This window comes from Loxodonta africana, chromosome 6, assembly GCF_030014295.1.
Source record: "Loxodonta africana isolate mLoxAfr1 chromosome 6, mLoxAfr1.hap2, whole genome shotgun sequence".
Taxonomy (NCBI): Eukaryota; Metazoa; Chordata; class Mammalia; order Proboscidea; family Elephantidae; genus Loxodonta; species Loxodonta africana.
This window is the reverse complement of record NC_087347.1, coordinates 48,885,357-48,903,641: the sequence shown is the minus strand read 5'-3', so window position 1 is coordinate 48,903,641 and position 18,285 is coordinate 48,885,357. Positions and strand designations below refer to the sequence as shown.

General features: G+C 38.5%; 1 protein-coding gene across 1 annotated transcript in view; it reads right to left on the bottom strand.

Annotated features, from left to right (window-relative positions):
* Positions 1-411: 411 nt before the first annotated feature.
* The window catches only part of RFTN2 (raftlin family member 2), a 97,058-nt gene continuing 79,184 nt past the window's right edge, over positions 412-18,285 (bottom strand). The window contains exon 9 of the mRNA XM_003406151.4: positions 412-1,891. Within this exon, the coding sequence (XP_003406199.1) occupies positions 1,622-1,891 (270 nt within the window). The 3' untranslated portion in view covers positions 412-1,621. The remainder of the gene's footprint in view (positions 1,892-18,285) is intronic.

The window sequence follows — 18,285 nt, the reverse complement described above, 5'->3', positions numbered from 1 at the left end:
GCAGACTACTGTTAAGTTCCCTTACAGTTACAGAGGTAATGCTTCTGGATATTTTTCCCTATCTAAGTGGAATAATGGAGCCTTGGTGGCATGGTGGTTAAGAGCTCAGGTTGCTAACCAAAAGGTCTACACTTAGAATCCACCAGCTGCTCCTTGGAAACCCCATGGGGCAGTTCTACTCTGTCCTTTAGGGTCGCTATGAGTCGGAATCGACTCGACAGCAATGGGTTTGGTTTGGTTTTGGTTTAAGTGAAATAATACTGTGTTAATCTTATCAACCATTCATTGAGATTGTTTTAGTTTCATTATATCTTTGATCTTTGATAACATGTAATACATACCCATTATATGTCTACAATATATGATGGGTATTCGTGTTCAATAAAACAATCGCCCAATAACAAATGACATTTTATTATTCAAAGGATCTTATAACATTAACACCAATGTTAATAAAAATCTGTAGGCTGAATTCAATGGTATAGTCAGTTGGAATTCATTTGAAGGTTCCCACCTTTCTAACCCAGTCTTTCATAGATAAATGGACATTCTCTGTTTGGTAAAATTGTAATCTTTACCTGTTGAAGGCTGTGGCAAGGCCGTGGCAAAGGCATCCTATTAGAGGGGCAAGAAAAGCAGAGATGGAGCAGGTGGGCCAGTGTATGCGTCACATGTGCTATGAGTACTTTTCAACTACTGCAGGACTGAAGATTCTGGGCTTCAACATTTTTCAGGATTTAACAAGTCACAATAAAAGCATAACTGAAATCTACACAGATGTAAAAGACTTTAGTTTGATTTAAAGCTGATGTTTTTCCTTTCCATAATATTTCACAATTTAAAAGAAAGAAAATTCATCCTCGCTGCCAAGTTTTTTAAACATGGAGATTGTGGGTTCTTTTTGTATTGAATTTTAAGGGATAATACTTTGTTCTCTTTATTTCTAAGCCATTGGGAGACACAAAGCTTAATAAGTTCATGGTGACCCTTTAAAAGCAAAGACACACAAACAGGATTTTTTTTCCAAAAAAATTTTAACAAATAGGGCTTGCTTTGTATATACATGCCATAGTTGAAGACAAAGTTTGGATTGTTATAATTAGGAAATATTTATTTTCATTAATTAGGCCTTTACTTATGTTTAGATGTATGTGTATGCATGTGCACGTCAGACAGAGAGAGAGAGAGTGAGAGAGAGAGACAATGAGGGATAGAGATTATTTTTCAGTATAAGTAAAACTGTAATTTCCTGAGAACTCTTTAATTCGGTAAAAAACAGGTTGAGATAGTCTTCTTCCCAGGAATTATAATAAAAGTATACTTTGTACATTCACAAGAAACTGAAGGAGATTGCCACTTAGTAAACTATTGGAACATCTGTTTAAACAGCTGTTTTAATTGAGAGAGGTGTAGACATGATTCTAAATTTATGAATACATTGGTTATTCTTTCTTGTCTTGGAGGTTGAGTCCAAGTTTATGCAGATTAGAGGAAAGCCTGAGTCTGGCAAAATTCAAAGCATCACATACATACGTACATGCAGATAAACTAATATGATAAAGTCAGCTGGCAATTATTTTAATAGTTATTTACAGGGCCTTCCATTGCTTTACCTCCTTGCTCACATGCAAGTGACCTGAGTTACTCCATCTTCCTGATCAAATTGTCCATCATCTAACTCCCGTAGGACACTGTCATCGTTGAACCCGGAAAAGCTGCTGTACTGTGTAGACTTCGCCTCCTTCATCCAACATTCTCTAGAAGTAGAGAGAGGGCACTCCTCAGGCGGCGGTCTGCTCTCTCTAGGTTGTGACAGGGTGGTGTCTAATCCAACACTTCTACTGGTTACTTTGTTCTTATCTTCACCTTTTATTTGATGGGTGCCTTTCCTCTGAAACACAAGAGAGAGGCAACCAGGAGTTAAACAGATGGGTCCTCTCCTGCACCTCTGCCCTACCATATGCTGTTGCTCTGCCTAACTGGCCTTTCTCTCCTTCTCTTCAAAACCCTTCTCATTCATCAGGGACCAGCTCAGAGTCACTCTCCTCATTTACTCTTCCCCCAAAGAGAAACGAGCTCCCCTCCTCTGCAGCCCTTTGCAGGTTCCAGGCAGATGGGTCTTGTCATTGGCAGGTTGGTTGTGGCAGGTTGGTCTGGGCCCTCAATGGCATCTCTGAGGAGAGAAATCTGGTGGGATCAGATTTCTTATAATATCAACACAAATGTTAATAAAAATCAGAAGGATGAATTCAATGATATAGTCAGTTGGAATTCATTTGAGGTTCCCACCTTTCAAAGCCAGCCTTTTATAGATAAATGGGGAACAAAGGAAGGTAGAAATACATTATAAAGGTTCCATTTTTCTTCTCGGTTTTAGTTGGGATCTAAACAGCAGAAAAAGGGATTCAGTGGCCGACTTATGCCCATTTCATACAGGAATAATTCCAATAATCATGGATAATTCAGACCAAGTTTATTTTGAACTAACGCCTGAAGCGTCTTCCTGGGTCAAACAAACTTCTTTCCTCATGCTGCTATAAAACCGCATCTGCCTGACAGACAGTGGTAATGCTCAGTGATTTCATATGGCTTATTCTTCAGGCTATCTGATAAGCTGTGGACATTTTTGCTAATAAATATTTACCAAGGGCTGACAGTGTCCTTGGTGCAGTTCAGAATAAAAGAGGACATGGTTTTTGCCAAGGAAACTTAAGTCAAAATAAGATGTCTCAGCCAATAAGGGGGAAGTTCAAGGAGGAGAATTATAGTAGCTGAACATGCAGGTGTCCAGACTCCTGATGAAATTTCATTACAAGGGCTGATTTAACGTTGATAACATGACGTGTATTAGAATGTGATCATATACTGTTAGGCAGGTAAACCTGAATGAGAACTGAAAGACAAATTAAAAATACACGGTGATTTCCCAGCTTCAAAGAATTCATGTACAGGAAGTTCATGTATATGTTAGCTGAGAACTAGGATTACATTTTCTCATAGAAAATGTTATTCATAGAAGTCAGATGCCCAGGCTGGTTTAACAAAAGTTTATTACTACTTATAAATGTGTTGAACTATAGTATATAAAAGACAAAGGTATTTTTTTTTACTGGTATTCATTCAAATATACAAAACAAACAAATAGCTTTATTAAACAAGATTTTGTGGGTTGCTGTGGAATGTAACCACTGTTTATGACATTGTTTATATAGGCAAATGCACCCGCCCCCCAGCATGTTGTATGGAAGGAGCCCTAGTAGCACAGTGGTTAAGTGCTTGGTTGCTAACTGAAAGGTTGGTAGTTCAAACCCACCAGTCATTCTGTGGGAGAAAGATGTGACAGCCTGCTCCTGAAAAGATTTTCAGCCTTGGAAACCCTATGGGGCAGCTCTACTCTGTCCTAAAGGGTGGCTATGAGTTGAAATTGATTCGATGGCAGTGGTTTGGTAGCATGTTGTATAGACAAGAGTGTGTTGGCAGCTCAGGGACAGCTCATCTTTCTCTTGGCCAAGTAACTGCAGTCCTCGGGCAAGTTTATGAACAAAAGAGTCTACAGTGGGTCCTTCCTCAACAAGGACAAGCTTTCATGGTCCCAAGTCAGTCAGTTACAGCTCAGTGGCAGTCATATTTTCTATCGCCCTTGCATTCATCAAATACAAATATTGGATCTTAAATCTTTTTCCTTTATTCACTGAATTTAACACAAGCAGCAGAATCTGACAATTTACTCTCAGATGGTTCAGGATTTCAGAATGGCATGTTCTCTCTGGTGTTGGGAAGCCAGATAGTGAGGAAGTAGCCTTTTGGACACAGGGAGGGCCAACGAGCTGCCAGATTGGATTGCTTTCTCAAGCCTGGCTAGTGGCTTCCTTTCCCACATGCATAACAAATGCATTTACTCTTGAATGATGCTCTCAACGTTGACTGAATTACAATGGGGTGGGGGGCGGGGGCAGTGCCAGAGAGCATTTGGATACCTGGCTCTTTACTTCTTTACTTGCACCAGGGCCAAAGGTAAATTTTGCAATAAATTCCTTATTGTATACCAGTCAGTAGAGATCAACTCATATATTCAATACAAATTTTCATAATAAAAAGTGGATACTATTCAGAATAATAAGATATCAACAGTCACTCACTTTTAGACAAGCATTGGTAAATAAGCAGCCACTAAAAAAAAAAAAAAAATTTTTTTTTTTTTAAGTGTAGCTTTCAAATGTTAACCTGTTGCATTCGAGTCGATTCCGACTCATAGTAACCCCATAGGACAGAGTAGAACTGCCCCTTAGGGTTTCCAAGGAGCAGCTGGTGGATTCAAACTGCCAATCTTTTGGTTAGCAGCTGAGCTCTTAACCACTGTGCCACTAGGGACTCCGTCAAATGTTAGAAGATGGAAAATACCTAAACGCTGTACCTCTAAAAAATATTTCAGAACATATATTTTTCTTTTTTAACCATGTAATTGTGTTTGGTTAAATAAATAAAATTTAACATCTTAAAGTTTAACAGTACATCTTCAGCTACGATATTGCCTCCCTAGGTGGAGCAAATGGTTTGCGCTCAACTACTAACCTAAAGGTTGGTGGTTGGAACCCGCCTAGTGGTGCCACAGAAGATAGCCCTGGCAATCTGTTTTTGTAAAAGATGACAGCCAAGAAAATCCTATGGAGCAGTTCTACTCTGTAACACGTGGGGTTGCCATGAGTTGAAACTGACTCAACAGGCACAGGTTTGTTTTTTGAATCCCATCCTCACCCCACATGCAATAGTAGCTTTTGCAGAAAACCAAATTGTAACACTCTCATAATTTAGAGTGTACGAATCTAGAGCTGGGCTGGTCCTTGAAGACCATCTACTTCCATCCCCTCTTTCTACAGAAGCAGGACCCAGCCCAGAAGGAAGATGGGTTTTCTCTAAGGCCATGGAGAGGCTGGGGCTGAGCTGGAGCCCAAGTTTCTTACTTTACTCTTTTCATACTATATTACTCACATTTACAAAGATACAAGTAGATTTGTGGTCACAGATATGTGTGTTTCCTAAATGAAAAAAAATTTCTTTTGAATTACAAAAGTAGTATTTGCTCAATGTGGAAATCATGGCAAAAACAAAATAAAAAAGCAAAGCCACCCACAATCCTCTATTCCCAGAGATATCACTCTTAAAATCTTGGCATATTTTCGTCTTGTGTTTTCTTCTCAAAATATATATGTATATGCACATATATAGATGTATAGAAACAGTGTACAGAAAATTTTCTAGCTCACTTTTCCACTTGGCACTATAGTATGAATATTTCTCTGTCAATAAAGAGATTTTCCATGCTACTTTGTTAGGCTCACTCATACACCTTCTTACTTTCTTTCAATATTTTCACTATAAAATAGGGGCAAATTATACCAAGATTTGGAAGAAGATCTAATGCCACCCACAATAAAACCTATTAACTTTTGAGACTCATTCCCATTTACTAAAAAAGATGATCCATTAACTATACATGACAGTCAATGACAAGTCAGTTGGATTTAGGGTTCCTGTCTTAGTCATCAGGAGCCCTGGTTGCCCAGTGGTTGTTTGGTTACTAACCAAAAGGCCGGCAGTTTGAACTCACAAACCGCTCCATGGGAAAAAGATGTGGCAGTCTGCTCCTGTAAAGATTTACAGCCTTGGAAACCCTATGGGGCAGCTCTCCTCTGCCCTAAAAGGGCCGCTATGAGTTGGAATCGACTTCATGGCAATGGATTTGGTTTGGTTTGGTCTTAGTTATCTAGTGCTGCTCTAACAGAAATACCATGAGGGATGGCTTTAACAAACAGAAATTTATTTTCTCACAGTTTAGGAGGCTAGAAGTCTGAATTTAGGGTACAGCTCTAGGAGAACGCTTTCTTTCTCCATTGGCTCTGAAGGAAGGTCTTTGTCTCTTCTAAACTTCTGCTCCTGGGCAATCTTCACGTGGCTTGGCATCTCTCTTCCCCCACCTCTACTTCTTTCACTTGCTTGTTCTATTTCTTTTATATCTCAAGAGATTGATTTAAGGCACACCCTGCACTAATCCTGCCTCATTAACAAAGACAACACATTCCCAAATGGGATTATAACCATAGGCATAGAGGTTAGGATTTATAACACATATTTTTCGGGAACACAGTTTGATCTATAACAGGTGTCCTACCACTCTTTCTTTCCTTTTTTACCATCAGTGTCTTAATAGGAGCCCTAAAAGATATGAATAGACACTTCGCTGAAGAAGACATTCGGGTAGCTAACAGATACATGAGGAAATGTTCACGATCATTAGCCATTAGAGAAATGCAGATCAAAACCAGAATGAGATTTCATCTCACTCCAACAAGGCTGGCATTAATCCAAAAAACACAAAAGAATAAATGTTGGAGAGGCTGTGGAGAGATTGGAACACTTCTACACTGCTGGTGGGAATGTCAAATGGTACAACCACTTTGGAAATCCATTTGGTGCTCCCTTAAAAAGTTAGAAGTAGAACTACCCTATGATCCAGCAATCCCACTCCTTGGAATATATGCTAGAGAAATAAGAGCCTTTACATGAACAGATAAATGCACACTCATGTTTATTGCAGCACTGTTTGCAATAGAAAAAACATGGAAGCAACCAAGGTGCCCATCAATGGATGAATGGATAAATAAATTATGGTATATTCACACAATGGAATATTACGCATCGATAAACAACAATGAGGAATCTGTGAAACATTTTATAACATGGAGGAACCTGGAAGGCATTATGCTGAGTGAAATTAGTCAGTTGCAAAAGGACAAATATTGTATAAGACCACTATTATAAGTACTTGAGAAATAGTTTAAACTGAGAAGAAAACATTCTTTTGTGGTTTTTTTGAGTGGGGAGGGAGGGAGAGCAGGAGAGGGATATTAACTAATTGGATAGTAGATAAGAACTACTTTGGGTGAAGGGAAGGACAGCACACAGTACGGGGAGGTCAGCACAATTGGACTAAAGCAAAAGTGAAGAAGTTTTCTGAAGGAACTGAATGCTTCGAGGGCCAGCATAGCAGGGGCAGGGGTCTGGGGACCATGGTTTCACGGGACATCTAAGTCAATTGGCATAATAAAATCTATTAAGAAAACATTCTGCATCCCACTTTGAAGAGTGGCGTCTGGGGTCTTAAACACTAGCAAGCAGCCATCTAAGATGCATCAATTGGTCTCAACCCACCTGGCTCAAAGGAAAATGAAGAACACCAAGGACACAAAGTGATTAGGAGCCCAAGAGACAGAAACGACCACATGAACCAGCGACTACATCATCCTGAGACCAGAAGAACTAGATGGTGCCTGGCTACAACCGATGACTGCCCTGATAAGGAAAGCAACATAGAACCCCTGAGGTAGCAGGAGAGCAGTGGGATGCAGACCCCAAATTCTCATAAGACCAGACTTAATGGTCTGACTGAGACTAGAAGGACTCCGGTGGTCATGGCCCCCAGACCTTCTGTTGGCCCAGGACAGGAACCATTCCCGAAGCCAACTCTTCAGACATGGATTGGACTGGATAATGGGTTGGAGAGGGATGCTGGTGAGGAGTGAGTTTCTTGGATCAGGTGGACACTTGAGACTATGTTGGCATCTCCTGCCTGGAGGGGAGATGAGAGGGTGGAGAGGGTTAGAAGCTGGCAAAAAGGACACAAAAAGAGAGAGTGGAGGGAGAGAGTGGGCTGTCTCATTAGGGGGAGAGTAATTGGGAGTGTGTAGCAAGGTGTATATGGGTGTATATGGGTTTTTGTGTGAGAGACTGACTTGATTTGTAAACTTTCACTTAAAGCACAATAAAAATTATTAAAAAAAATAAGGAGCCCTGATGGCACAGTGGTTAAGAGCTATGGTTGCTAACCAAAAGATCAGCCGTTCCTTGGAAACCCTATGGGGAAGTTGTACTCTGTCCTATGGTGTCGCTATGAGTCAGAATCAACTTGATGGCAATGGGTTTTCTGGTCTTAAAAATGAAAACAAAACAATGAAGTCAGCCTTCTACTAGCAGTTATAAGACATTGTGTTGTCTCAGTGTTATGATGGACAGAGTGGCTAAGAAATAAGATTTATAAAGTGGAAAAACATAGACCACCAATTCAGGGTATATCTGTGTTTGTGTGTGTTTTGAAATAGGTTAAGTGCTACAGCTGCTAACCAAAGGGTCGGCAGTTCGAATCCGCCAGGCGCTCCTTGGAAACTCTATGGGGCAGTTCTACTCTGTCCAATAGGGTCGCTATGAGTCGAAACTGCCTCTTGGGCACTGGGTTTGGGTTACACTTCTTTTCTACATACAAGCTGAAGGTAATTTTTAGCTGGAGAAAATGGAGTGTCATTAGAAGTTTCTGGATTTTCCTTCAGCTTCTCCATATAGTTAGTAGTGTGTATATAAATAATCTGGTACTTAAAAAAATTTCTATGAAAATAATAGCAATGTCTCACATGACCAGACACAGTGTCAAGTACTCTATGTGTTTCCTAACTGAATGCTCACAGCATGGTAGGTACAAATAATCTATAACATTGTATCTCTTTCATGGATTGTTTCTTTCTGAGACCACCATTGGATGGGAACCCTACTCTGAATTGGTGGAAACCAAATACTTTTTAGAAAATTTGTATTGTGCTTTAAGTGAAAGTTTACAAATCAAGTCAGTTTCTCATACAAAAAATTATATACCTCTTGCTATATACTCCTAGATGCTCTCCCCATAATGAGACAGAACATTCCTTCTCTCCACCCTCTATTTTCATGTCCCTTTGGCCAGCTTCTGACCCCCTCTGCCCTCTCATCTCTCCTCCAGACAGGAGCTGCCCACATAGTCTCATGTGTCTACTTGATCCAAGAAGCTCACTCTTCACCAGTATCAGTTTCTATCCCATAGTCCAGTCCAATCCCTGTCTGAAGAGTTGGCTTTGGGAATGGTTCCTGTCTTGGGCTAACAGAAGGTCTGGGGACCATGACCTCCAGGGTCCTTCTAGTCTCAGTCAGCTCAGTCAGACCATTAAGTCTGGTCTTTTTAAGAGAATTTGAGTCTGCATCCCACTGCTTTCTTGCTCCCTCAGGGGTTCTCTGTTGTGTTCCCTGTCAGGGCAGTCATCGGTTGTAGCTGGGCACCATCTAGTTCTTCTCATCTCAGGCTGATATAGTCTCTGGTTTATGTAGCCCTTTCTGTCTCTTGGGCTCATAATTACCTTGTGTCTTTGGTGTTCTTCATTCTCCTTTGCTTCAGGTGGGTTGAGACCCATTAATGCATCTTAGATGGCCACTTGCTCGCGTTTAAGACCCCAGACGCCATTCTCCAAAGTGGGATGCAGAATGTTTTCTTAATAGATTTTATTATGCCAATTGACTTAGACATCCCCTGAAACCATGGTCCCCAAACTTCTGCCCCTACTATGCTGGCCTTTAAAGTGTTCAGTTTATTCAGGACACTTCTTTGCTTTTGGTTTAGCCCAGTTGTGCTGACTACTCCTGTATTGTGTGTTGTCTTTTCCTTCACGTAAAATAGTTTTTGTCTACTATCTCATTAGTAAAATCCCCTCTCCCTCCCTTCCTCCCCACTCTCATAGCCATCAAAGAATATTTTCTCTTCTGTTTGAACTATTTCTCGAGTTCTTATAATAGTGGTCTCATATAATATTTGTCCTTTTGCAACTGACTAATTTCACCTAGCATAATGCCTTCCAGATTCCTCCACATTATGAAATGTTTCATGGATTCATCATTGTTCTTTATTGATGTGTGGTATTCCATTGTGTGAATATACCATAATTTATTTATCCATTCATCCGTTGATTGGCACCTTGGTTGCTTCCATGTTTTTGCTATTGTAAACAGTACTGCAATGAACATGGGTGTGCATATATCTGTTCGTGTAAAGCCTCTTATTTCTCTAGGATATATTCCAAGGAGTGAGATTGCTGGATCATATGGTAGTTCTATTTCTAGTGTTTAAGGAAGCCCCAATTGATTTCTAAAGTGGTTGTACCATTTTACATTCCCACCGGCAGTGTATAAGTGTTCCAATCTCTCCACGGCCTCTCCAACATTTATTATTTTGTGTTTTTTTTGATAAACACCAGCCTTCTTGGAGTGAGATGTAGTTTTGATTTGCATTTCTCTAATGGCCAATGATCGTGAACATTTCTTCATGTATCTGTTAGCTACCTAAATGTCTTCTTTAGTGAAGTGTCTGTTCATATCATTTGCCCATTTTTAAATTGGGTTATTTGTCTTTTTGTAGTTGAGTTTTTGTAGTATCATGTAGATTTTAGAGGTCAAGATGCCGATCAGAAATGTCATAGCTAAAAATTTTTTCCCAGTCTGTAAGTAATCTTTTTACTCTTTTGGTGAAGTCTTTGGATGAGCATAGGTGTTTGATTTTTAGGAACTCCCAGGTATCTAGTTTTTCTTCTGCATTGTTAGTAATGTTTTGTATACTGTTTATGCCATGTATTAGGGCTCCTAGTGTTGTCCCTATTTTTTCTTCCATGATCTTTATCATTTTAGATTTTAAGTCTTTGATCCATATTGAGTTAGTTTTTATGCATGGTGTGAGATATGATCTCTTTTTTTTTGCAGATGGATATCCAGTTATGCCAGCACCATTTGTTAAACAGACTGTCTTTTCCCCCATTTAATTGACTTTGGGTCTTTGTCAAATATCAGCTGCTCATATGTGGATGGGTTTATGTCTGGACTCTCAACTCTGTTCCATTGGTCTACGTATCTGTTGTACCAGTACCAGGCTGTTTTGACTACTGTAGCAGTATAATAGGTTCTGAAATCAGGTAGAGTGAGGCCTCCCACTTTGTTCTTCTTTTTCAGTAATGCTTTATTTCTCTGGGGTCTCTTTCCCTTCCATGTTAAGTTGGTAATTTTTTTCTCCATCTCATTTAAAAATGTCATTGGAATTTGGATTGGAATTGCATTGTGTCTATAGATGGCTTTTGGTAGAATAGACATTTTTACAATGTTAAGTCTTCCTATCCATGAGCAAGGTATGGTTTTCTACTTATGTAGGTCTCTTTTGGTTTCTTGCAGTAGCGTCCTGTAGTTTTCTTTGTATAGGTCTTTTACGTTTCTGGTAAGATTTATTCCTCAGTATTTTATCTTCTTTGGTGCCATTGTAAATGATATTGATTTAGTGATTTCCTCTCAATGTTCTTTTTGTAGGTGTAGAGGAATCCAAGTGATTTTTGTTTGTTTATCCTGTATCCTTATACTCTGCTGAACTCTTCTATTAGTTTCAGTAGTTTTCTTGAGGATTCTTCAGGATTTTCTGTGGATAAGATCATGTCATCTGCAAATAGATACTTTTACTTCTTCCTTACCAATCTGGATGCCCTTTATTTCTTTATGTAGCCTAATTTTTCTGGCTGGGACCTCCTGTACAATGTTGAATAAGAGTGGTGATAATAAGGCCATCCTTGTCTGGTTCCTGATCTCAAGTGGAATGCTTTCAGACTCTCTCCATTTAGGATGATGTTGGCTGTGGCTTTGTATAAATGCCCTTTATTATGTTGAGGAGTTTTCCTTCTATTCCTATTTTGCTGAGAGTTTTTATCATGAATGGGTGTTGAACTTTGTCAAATGCCTTTTCTGTATCAATTGATAAGATTATGTGGTTCTTTATTTATATGATGGATTATATTGATTGTTTTTCTAATGTTGAACCATCCCTGCATACCTGGTCATAGTGAATTATTTTTTTGATTTGTTGTTGAATTCTATTGGTTAGAATTTTGTTGAGGATTTTTGCGTCTAAGTTCAAGAGGGATATAGGTCTATAATTTTCTTTTTTTGTGGTGTCTTTACCTGGTTTTGGTATCAGGGATATGCTGATTTCATAGAATGAGTTTGGGAGTATTTCATCATTTTCTATGCTCTGAAATACCTTTAGTCGTTGTGGGGTTAACTCTTCTCTGAAAGTTTGGTAGAACTCTGCAGTGAAGCCGTCTGGCTAGGGCTTTCTTTTCCTGGAAGTTTTTTGATTACCTTTTCAATCTCTTCTTTTGTTATGGGTTTATTTAGTTGTTCTACCTCTGTTTGTGTTAGTTTAGGTAGGTAGTGTGTTTCTAGAAACTCATCCATTTCTTCTAGGTTTTCAAATTTGTTAGTGTACTATTTTTCATAGTAATCCAATATGATTCTTTTAATTTTAGTTGGGTCTGTTGTAATATAGCCCACCTTATTTCTTATTCAGGTTTTTTTGCTTCCTCTCCTGTTTTTCTTTTGTTAGTTTGGCCAAAAGTTTATAAATTTTGTTAATTTTTTCAAAGAACAAGCTTTTGGTCTTGTTAACTCTTTTAATTGTTTTTCTGTTCTCTATTTCATTTAATTCTGCTCTAATTTTTATTATTTTATTATTGGCTTTCTTCTGGTGCCTGAGGGTTTCTTTTGTTGCTTTCTATTTGTTGAAGCTGTAGGGATGATTCTTTGATTTTGGCCCTTTCTTCTTTTTGTATGTGTGCATTTATTAATATAAATTGACCTTTGAGTGCTGGTTTCACTGTGTCCCAAATGTTCTGATAGGAAGTGTTTTCATTCTCATCGGAGTCTATGAATTTCTTTATTCCATTCTTAATGTCTTCTATAACCCAGTTGTTTTTGAGGAGGGTATTGTTCAGTTTCCAAGTGTTTGATTTCTTTTCCCTGCTTTTCGTGTTATTGATTTCTACTTTTATGGCCTTATGGTCAGAGAAGATGCTTTGTAATATTTTTATGTTTTTGATTCTGCTAAGGATTGCTTATGAATGTTCCATGGTCACTAGAAAACAAAGGCTGCTGTTGAGTGGAGTGTTCTGTATACGTCTATGAGGTCAATTTGGTTGATCGTGGCATTTATATCTTCCATGTCTTTTTTGAGCTTCTTTCTGGATGTTCTGTCCTTCAGTGAAAGTGGTGTATTGAAGTCTCCTACTATTAGTGTGGAGCTGTCTATCTCACTTTTCAATGCTGTTAGAGTTTGTTTTATGTATTTTGCATCCATGTCATTGGATACATAAATATTTCATATGGTTACATCCTCCTGGTATATGGTCCCTTTAATCATTATATAGTGTCCTTCCTTATCCTTTGTGGTGGATATAACCTTAAAGTCTATTTTGTCAGAAACTAATATTGCCAGTCTTGCTATTTTTTGATTGTTGTTTGCTTGAAATATTTCTTTCCATCCTTTGAGTTTTAGTTTGTTTGTGTCTCTAAGTCTAAGGTGTGTCTTTTGTAGGCAGCATATAGATGGATCATGTTTTTTTATCCATTCTGCCACTGTCTGTCTCTTTATTGGTGCATCTAGTTCATTTACCTTCAGTGTAATTATGGATAGGTAAGAGTTTAATGCTGTCATTTTGATGTCTTTTTTTGTGTTGTTGACAGTTTCTTTTTGCCACTTAATTTTTTGTGCTGAGTAGTTTATCTTTATATATTGTCTTTTCCTCTTATTTGTTGTAGTTGATTCTGTTTCTGCTGAGTCTCTATGTTTTTCTCATATTTTATTTTGATGAGTAGGATAGTTTATCCCCTTTGTGATTACCTTCATATTTACCCCTATTTTTCTAAGTTTAAACCTATCTTTTATTTCTTTATATCGCCTTACTTTCCTCTCCATATGGAAGATCTATGACTACATTTCTTAGTCCCTCTTTATTGTTTTAATGTTGTCTGCTTTTACATAATGAAGCAGCATTCTTACATCGCTGCTTCCCTGTTGTGAACTTTTTTTATCTTGATTTGTTTTTGTGATTTCCCTATCTGGGTTGACATTTGATTGCTCTGTCCGGTGGTCTAGTCTTGGGTTGTATCTGATATTGTTGATTTTCTAACTAGAGAACTCCCTTTAGTATTTCTTGTAGTTTTGGTTTGGTTTTTGTCAAGTCCCTAAAATTCTGTTTATCTGGAAATGTCCTAATTTCTTCTTCATATTTGAGAGACAGTTTTGCTGGATATATGATTCTTGGCTGGCAATTTTTTTCCTTTGATACTTTATATAAGTCATTCCATTGCCTTCTTGCCTGCGTGGTTTCTGCCGAGTAGTCCAAACTTATTCTCATTGGCTCTCCTTTGTAGGTGACTTTTTGTTTATCCCTAGCTTCTCTTCAAATTCTCTCTTTATCTTTGGTTTTGGCAAGTTTGATTATGTCTTGGCGACTTTCTTTTAAGATCTACCTCATGTAGCGTTTGATGAGCATCTTGGATAGATATCTTCTCATCTTTCACAATATCAGGGAAGTTTTCTGCCAACAAATTCTTCAGTAATTCTCTCTTTATTTTCTGTTATCCCTCCGTGTTCTGGTACTCCAATCACTCGTAGGTTATTTCTCTTGATAGAGTCCCAAGTGATTCTTAGAGTTTCTTCATTTTTTAGAATTCTTTTACCCGATTTTCCTTCAAATATGTTGGTGTCAAGTGCTTTAATGTTACTAATCTGCCTTCCACTTGCTGAATTCTGCTCCTCTGACTTTCTATTGAATTGTCTAATTCTATGATTTTATTCTTAATATTCTGAATTTCTGATTGCTGTCTCTCTATGGATTCTTGTAGTTTATTAAATTTTTCATTATGTTCTTGAATAACCTTTTTAATTTCTTCAACTGCTTTTTCTGTGTGTTCCTTGGCTTGTTCTGTGTATTGCCTGATCTCCGTCCTGATGTCTTGAAGAGTTCTGTATATTAATCTTTTGTATTCTGTATCCAGTAATTTCAGGAAGGTACCTTCATCCAGAAGATCCCTTGATTCTTTGTTTTGAGAGCTTGTTGAAGCAATCATGGTCTGTTTCTGTATGTGATTTGATGTTGACTGTTGTCTCTGAGCCATCTATAAGTTATTGCATTAGTTTGTTTTATGTTTGCTTACTGTATCCTAGCGTCTTGCTTTGTTTTGTTTTGATATGAACAAATAGGTTGCTTGAGCAAACTAGCTTGATTATTTTCACCTTCAAAGATCTAACATCCTGTCACCAGATGGTTAAAGTTGTTATCAGGTATATCAGCCCGGGAGTCCATTCACTTTTCTTGTATGGATTCAGCTCAGCAGTCCAGGTAGTTGGTCATCAAGTATGTGGTACAGCCTCTGTCATCCAGTTTTAGAGGGGCAAGGCTGATTGGTGTAGGTACCAGTATCTGGTTGCAGCAGGGGTTCACGCTCTGAGCAAGGCAGGGGGCTGACAACCACCTCCTAAGTGTCTGTGAGGAAAGTACATCCCTGTTCCCTAGAGCACACAGGTGGGTGGGCTCTGCGGACGGACCATGGGCACCCAATGCTTTTGGTTGTAAAGACTGGGAGGTACCAGTTATCCTTGGACCCCTGTCGCAGGTGGCTGGGTGACCTGAGTGGAGCTACCAGTCCTTAGGCCCCTGATGCAGGTAGGTGAGGACCCTGTTTAAGAGGCAAAGCAGTGTCAAACATCAAACACCTATCTCTCCACCACATAGGTGAAATAGTTGCAGTCTGCCAACAAGGGCCTATTCTTCCGAAATAGACCCATACAGGTCCATGCAGGGGGGAAAAGTATTCAATGTCCATGGACCATTCATGCCAGGACAGGAGCTGCTTCTTTCCTGGGCTCCCCTGGTTAGTGGAACTGGCAGATTATCTTTTCCCCCAGTTGTGAATTTATTCCTTTTCCAAGGCCAGGAGAGTAGCTCAGAGTGCTCAGCAGAACCTATCTTAGGTCAAGGGAAATCAGCAGCCACTGAAGCCAGCTTGGGGGTTGGGGACGTGGGAAAGTATACGTAAGTACTTAGCTTTTGCTCAGAACGTTGTTCTTCTCTGGTTCTGGAGGTGTGGGTAGGCTGTGCGGTTGGCTGCTTCTCCCTGAGGAAACTGTGGCTGAATGCTAGTACCAGCCTGCTGCAGCCACTCCTGGGGATGGTGCCTGAGGGATCCCGGTGATTCAGGTCCAGCAATTCCTCTCTGCTTCTGAACCATCTCTCCCTCCCCCTGCTGCTCAGTCCACTTTCTAACTTTGCCTTTGATGTTCAAGGCTCCTAGCTTGTCATAAATATAATCATTTCACTTGTTTTTTTGGGTCTTTGTTGTAGGAGAGTTCACCGGAAGTGTCTGACTACTCTGCCATCTTAGCCACCCTTATCAAATGCTATTAAGTGAACCTTTTGTCTCTTAAATAATTAGCAAAGAGAAAATGGGCTGAAAATTTTAACTAACTGAAATAGAGACCTTTAGATAATAAAAACTTGATGAGCTTTGTTTAAGTCTTCGAAAGAAACAAAAAAGTTAAGAAATGAGATATTGGAAGAAAAATTTATATGAACATTTGATAGATGGAGGTAAAGTCCTTCTGAGTCTCTTATCCTACCCAGTAGGAGTCCCTGCGTGGTGGAAACATTAACTTGCTCAGCTGCTAACTGAAAGTTTGGAGGTTTGAATCTATCCAGAGGTACCTCAGAAGAAATTACTGGTGATCTACTTCTGAAAAACCAGCCACTGAAAACTCTATGGAGCACAGTTCTACTCTGACCCATATGGGGTTGCCATGAGTCAGAATAGACTCAGTAGCAATTGTGTGTTCTTTTTTTTTTTTTTGGTATGGATATCATTTCCTTGAATCCATTTAGAGGCCTGTGCTCCAAAATAAATAAAAGTTTAAAATAAAAATAGAAGGACAGTCTGATATAAAGAATCTTGGTTTATTACACCACACAGCCTCATGTAAAAGAAAAGTCAATTAATAACTCCATTATACCTCATAAAAATTCCATTAACTAAGGACAGTCTTTATTAAAGGACAAAAACATAAAAAATGTAGTTTATGGGATTTATAAAGCAACTCATCTTTTAAAAACAAATTCCAAAAGATTTTGATAACTTCAGACGAAAAAATTCCAACAATATACGTTCTTTATTATGCAATTCTCAATCCTCTCCCCCACAACAGAAGGCACGAAATGGATTTGTTTAACATAAAGGTAATGTTTTATGCTGAGTGCAACTGGATAGGAAATGTCTTATGTATCTTAGCATTAGTCTCAGTAGAAGAAAGACTTTTTTTCATGGGTTAGAGTCTAGGTAAGTTTCTGCCAGCCCATGAGTTTATCGTTTTAATGAAAACTCATTGAAAATCTCAGGGCAAAATTTGCAGTACCTCAAATTTCTACCAACTGGTTTTAGCCCTCAACACCTAAAATTCTTTGAAAAACTTCACAAGTGAAGCAATCCTCCCACCAGCCGCTCCCAACAATTTATTTCAAGGTACAAAGAACAGTGCCATTCTAGACCTATGAACTGTATGTTTTCCTTTTTCAAGATATATTATAAATATAAATTTCACAAAATGCATATAAGATAACTAAATTAGCTGAATGGTGATATTAATAGTCTGATTTCCCAATAATATTACTATCTTCTTGAGAAAAAATAAAGCATAATGTTTCCATTAGAGAAATCTTAGAGAATTTGCAAATTGGTTTTCTGTTGGAGAAATAACTTCAGCCTCAGATTGAATCACCTACACATTCTGCCCCCAAATAATCTCAACACTCTCAGATTTCCTACTGGAAAAATTAAACATTTATCAAAGGAAGAAATATTAAATCCATTTACAGCCAGAACTCTAAGGTATAAAATATATTATTCTCAGCTTGTCATTGATACAAGCCAACTATTTATATACTTCCATCCTATCATATACATGAGCCAGTAATTTTATATTACGATGAATGTAAATATAATGGTTACCTAAAGGAATGCTATCACGAGACTATGGGATATTACTGAAAGTTAAAAAGCATACTTTTTAAGGGAATCACAGCACTAGCATCTAATCTAAGTAAAAGAGACTGTGAAGTGTCTGAATTTGGGTCTGATGTCTTCTAAACTCCTTTGATTCGGTTATACAAAATCTCATACGTTTGTGAGTCTTTGGGTGGTACAAATGGTTAATGTTCTCAGCTGCTAACTGAAAAGTTAGAGGTTCAAATACACCCAGAGGAACTGCAGAAGAAAGGCCTGGTGACCTACTTCCAAAAAATCAGCCACTGAAAAGCCTATGGAGCACAGTTCTACTCTGACACATATGGGGTCACCATGAGTTGGAATTGGCTGGACAGTAAATGAAATGCCTTGGAAATAATGGCCGCTTATAAAGCGTTAAAAGAAAAAATGGTGAAAAGTTTGTTTGGAAGAGGAGAAAGAAGAATGATAACTTTTTTTGGACCTTCTCTGCACATTAATATCTCTACCACCCTTGCTTCTTCTTCTTGAGAGAATACTTTTTTGATGAAAATATACATAGCAAAACATATA